Here is a 4,701-nt window from a genome sequence, read left to right on the forward strand (position 1 = left end):
TGCCTTGTCCTCCCCTAATGGTAATTCTTTTTGGTGCATGTCTTGCATGCTAAATACCTTGGCAGCAAAGCCAAATGAAAAAGGTCCCAATACGAGGCTATCATGCAGTACAGTGTGTTCATCCTTTAAAGCAGAATTTTTCTTTTAATTGAAATCTTATATGGGGCACTATGATAACACTTTGGATTACACTGTTGGAATATTTAGCAGAAGGAAATGATTTTTCACAAAGCCTGACTCAGTCTGAGTAGCCATAAAAGCCAGCATTACAGCAGTTAATATGTTCTATCCCTCCTCTGCCCTCTTCCCAAGAGAAGTAGGAGTTGGTGTTTTAATTGAAAAAAATGTAAAACCTGTTATTTCAGGCAAGTACAATCTAGATATTCATGTTTGGGATACCTTGTTTTTCCTTATTTGTGAGAAGCAGATTATCCTGTGTCTGATTACTGCCTGAAAGGATTGGCTGCCCATGGATATGGGTCACTGACCCTGATGGAAAGCCATGCCTCATCTGTCGTGGCAGCTCTTGCATTCTTGTGTACAGTTGGGAACATACAATTCAATTTTACATCCCGTAGTACTTTGTTCTGCTGCTGCTTGTTTCTGAGGACAGCATCAGGAAACTGGCGCTTTATTTTGCTGTGTGTAAGTGGCCATGTGTGTTCCAGAAATCTCCTGGAGATGGATTTGACAATACTGACACCTGTCATTATTGCCAGACCGAGAAAGGCTCTGGTGTTTTCATTTATATAGCTTCTTTAGAAAATAATTTTGACTCCATATGAAGTAGCATTATTAGTGAGAATCCAGAAATCTCTTTTAACAGATTTTCAGTTTTTAAGGCGAAAGCATTGTCATTTGCTGGTTATTGTTGTGTATGTATCATTTTGTAATGTGATGGTGCCTAGGGAAGGGCTGGATCTGTCTTATGAGATGTGCTTAACTCTTATGAGAATGTGCTTATGAGATGTGCTTAACTCTCTGAGCAAGTTTGCATTGTAAAGACCACAAGCTGAGACACTTGGGAAGAATGTGGAAATGATGCTAACTAGTGTGGGAGACAGTGGCATGAGCACAGCAAGTAGGGTTTTATAGCAGGATATGCAGAGTAATGAGGATATTTTGACGAGTGTTACCATATATTTTTCTTAAATTGTTGAAGAGTTCCTCTCTCAATAATTAAAGAGGCAATGCTGTGGTGGAGGAAATTAAGACTCGTATGTAAAGCTAAGGAGCTTTATTTGTTGCATTACCGAATGGAGAGACAGAATGCAAAGATGAGATGATTGCATCTGAAACAAGAGGGGAGATGGTGTTTGTAGTAGCCTTCTAAGTGTAGGTGGGTCAGTGCTGCACTGCCACTTGTCATGCTTGGTCAGATTGAGTTTCTGATGTCCAGTAAGATATTTTTCAATTGTTGGTGGTTTCCATTGTCATTATAGAGTCTTGAGGTACTTTCTTTTGGTTCTAAGCTTTGATTAACACAAGACTTGAAGAAAGGCCTTTTGAGTCATCCATATTTCTAACAATGAAGTGTTCCCTCTTCTTTGACATCTGAAATCCTAGATAACTTCCTAACATGTTTTTTCTTACTATTTTCTGTTTAGCCTCCAGTTCCAAGCCTGAACTCAGCTCCAGTTCACAGACTTTGGGAAGTCAGCAGAACAAGACAGATGGCACCCGAGTAAAAACTCGCATTCTGCCCAACATGCCAAAGCTTTTCATACCTTCATCTGTCACCAAATTTCCACCTGAGATCACTGTCACTCCACCCACTCCCACCCTCCTTTCTCCAAAGGGCAGCATTTCAGAAGAGACCAAGCAAAAATTAAAGGTAATAAAAGGGAAACAGTAATTTTTTTAGATGATTGTTTTTATCTTAATTCTCCCCTCAATAAAATACTTGTATGAAAGACACAACAGTTCATGTCCCCAGTTCATAACCAGAGGTAGTATAAGCAGTGGAAGAAGATGCTAGCTGGAGCCAGCAGGAGCCAGTTTTTTTAAGGACTGGTGAGATATTGGCCATGGGTGAAATCACAGCTATTCTTGTCCTTATCCCTTTCCTGAGGGAATTGGAAAGAATTTTAAAACTGGCTGAGGGAGCTTGTGCATCCATTGCAGTTCTTAGGTTAGTGGAAGCTGCCAGAACATTAACTGTGGGGAAGCCTCCTGGTAAATGTTATGTTGTTTCACATTAGGGTGACATATCTTTCATAGAAATAAGAGAGATATTGAATGTGAAGGAATAGCAACCAGTGAGCTTTTATCCCGGTGATCATGGGTTATCCTGACTATTTAGCAATATATTCTCTCTCTCTCTTTTTGGGATCAGTCTGCTATTTTGTCTGCTCAGTCTGCAGCGAATGTAAAGAAGGAGAGCCTTTGTCAGCCAGCTTTGGAAATCTTAGAGACCTCAAGCCAGGAGTCCTCACTGGAAAGTGATACTGATGAAGATGATGACTACATGGACATATGAGCGAATTCTGGCCATCATCAACACCAACCATATAACCATTCTTCTTGTTGCCAGCATCTCTGGAAGTTGAAACATCTTCATTGGCATTACTCTCCATTTAATTGGCATCATTGTTTTCTTCACTTTCATTACCTTTGTTATCACCACAACCACTTGTATTGCCTTCAGAGTCTTCGCCATTCTCCCCATCATGGTGCTTGACGGAAAGAATGATTGTTTACCAGGCAGTTAATTACTTTGGATCACCAAGCAGTTAATTACTTTGGATCACGCTGTCACCAGTAACTTCAGTAAACACAAGGATGTTTTCAGCTGCAATTCATATCTCTCTACTGTTCCTGCTTCTTCAAACCAGAGCCTTGGGAGTCACTCCAGTAGCTCTTTTCTATAGTGTTTTCTTCCTTTTAGTTGTCTTACAGTTTCCCCTCTGGCTAAGTTTTCTCCCAGTAATTCAACAACCTGATGTCTGTCTAACCATGCCATGATTAGTCCAACAGCTCCTTTTAGGGTGAATGGAGTAGGAAAAATTTGCTGAGCTGGTAGAGGTTTTAATTGCATCAAGAAAGTCAGTGGCTTTGTCATAGGGTGAGGAGGTCGAGCTGGGAGTCTGTCAGCTCCTTCACACTGCTGGGTGCTTCATTGGAATTTGACTCAGTGACAATAGACAAAGAACCAGCTTTTCCAGGGAGACAGAGAGCTTGGTCTCCTGTTTGTGCTCATTTCACACCAATGTACGAGGTCCAGCAAAAATTATCTACCTGAATGTTGGCTTAAAGAACTGATCTTTCCAGAATTGTCTTACAGTCCTTTCTCTTCTAATGCCTTGGACAAGCATTTTGAATTGGGGGCTAGATGATATTTTTATGGTGGTATTGAAAAAACTTGAAAGATTTCAGTACCATTTCAGTAATGTCTGTTTTTTACAGAATGACACGAAAAGGTGTTTTTTATCTTACCTGCAGAGGGACTGCTCACAGTTATTTATATGAGAAAATAATGGTAAAAAGATCCTTTTTTTTTTTCTACTGAATGTTAAGTTTGTAAAATAATGAATGCAAACCATGCAAAAAAAATACGTCACACACTATATATACACACGCGTGCGCCCACACACATATATATATGTGTATGTACATATATATATGTATGTATATGAAAACAGAAAATGCATACAGCTTGCAATGTCGGTTTTCTTTGTGTTTGGGGGGGTGGTTTTCTGTAAAATGCAGAGCTTTGTATAAACTTTTGGGTTCTTTTTTAATAAAGTTGAAATGTACAGTTGTCTCTGTTCATCTGAGAGGGCAAAAGGAAAAAGATTACTCCACTCCTTTTTGTTTCATGGGTAAGAAAGAAAGGGGTGGAGGGACAGAATGGAAGCACCTTTATTTTCTGAAGACTGCCAGAGCTCTTGATGTGGGTTTGGCAGACCAGAACCCAGTTCTGCCAGTGTTGCCAGTTTTGCCTGCGATGGGTTCACTTCCTCACCAAGTCATGATGTGAATTCTTTTTTCACTCATCTTGGTGTCTTTGAATGCTGCTGAACAACATAACAGGGAACACATCAGATGGTGAATGAGATCACAGATAATATTTGGCTGTAAAGCTTAGCATTTAATCCACTGTTACAGTGATTGCTCTCATTGACTGTAAGAATGGTAAATGGACTGTTGATAAAAAGAAGCAACATCAAAGTTTGTATTGCAAGTTTATTCTCATATTCTGGGTTTTTTGGTTTGAACAACATACAGTTTCTAAGCAAGTGAGCATGTCCATTTTGGATGTATTAGTAACTGCGTAACTTGTTCACTTACTGCAAGTGAGAGGTGAGATGAATGCAATTGATGTGGAAAAGATCAGGCAGCAAATGGTTAAAGCAGGCAGATATTGTCAGTAGTAATGTTTGCAGTGTTTGCTCATTAATTTGCTGTCAGTTAGAAATGCAGTGTATAGCATACTGTGTAGTCATTGACTGGTAAAAGGCTGAGGGAGCTTTAGATGATCAGGCATGATCTTTAGTTTTTTAGAAGAAAGCACAGGAATAAATAAATAAACTTAAGAGAAATGGGACACAACTGGGAGGGTGTCATTCTGAATAGGCTTCTGCCCAAATGGAATACACTATAGAGACTTTTTGGCTAATGTGTATTCTTGTATGTGTTGCTGACTTTAAGATCACATTTAAATTCTGAGGTCCAGACTTGAGTATGGGTTTGATGTATGAA

The 4,701-nt window shown here is 39.5% G+C and overlaps 1 protein-coding gene across 1 annotated transcript in view; it reads left to right on the forward strand.

Moving 5' to 3' along the window:
• LOC103808072 (calcineurin-binding protein cabin-1-like) overlaps positions 1 to 3,753 on the forward strand; it is a 7,912-nt gene extending 4,159 nt beyond the window's left edge. The window contains exons 3-4 of the mRNA XM_009080837.1: positions 1,608 to 1,834; positions 2,336 to 3,753. Of these exons, the coding sequence (XP_009079085.1) occupies positions 1,608 to 1,834; positions 2,336 to 2,479 (371 nt within the window). The 3' untranslated portion in view covers positions 2,480 to 3,753. The remainder of the gene's footprint in view (positions 1 to 1,607; positions 1,835 to 2,335) is intronic.
• Positions 3,754 to 4,701: the final 948 nt, after the last annotated feature.

The sequence above is a fragment of the Acanthisitta chloris genome, unplaced genomic scaffold (genome assembly GCF_000695815.1).
Source record: "Acanthisitta chloris isolate BGI_N310 unplaced genomic scaffold, ASM69581v1 scaffold25668, whole genome shotgun sequence".
NCBI lineage: Eukaryota > Metazoa > Chordata > Aves > Passeriformes > Acanthisittidae > Acanthisitta > Acanthisitta chloris.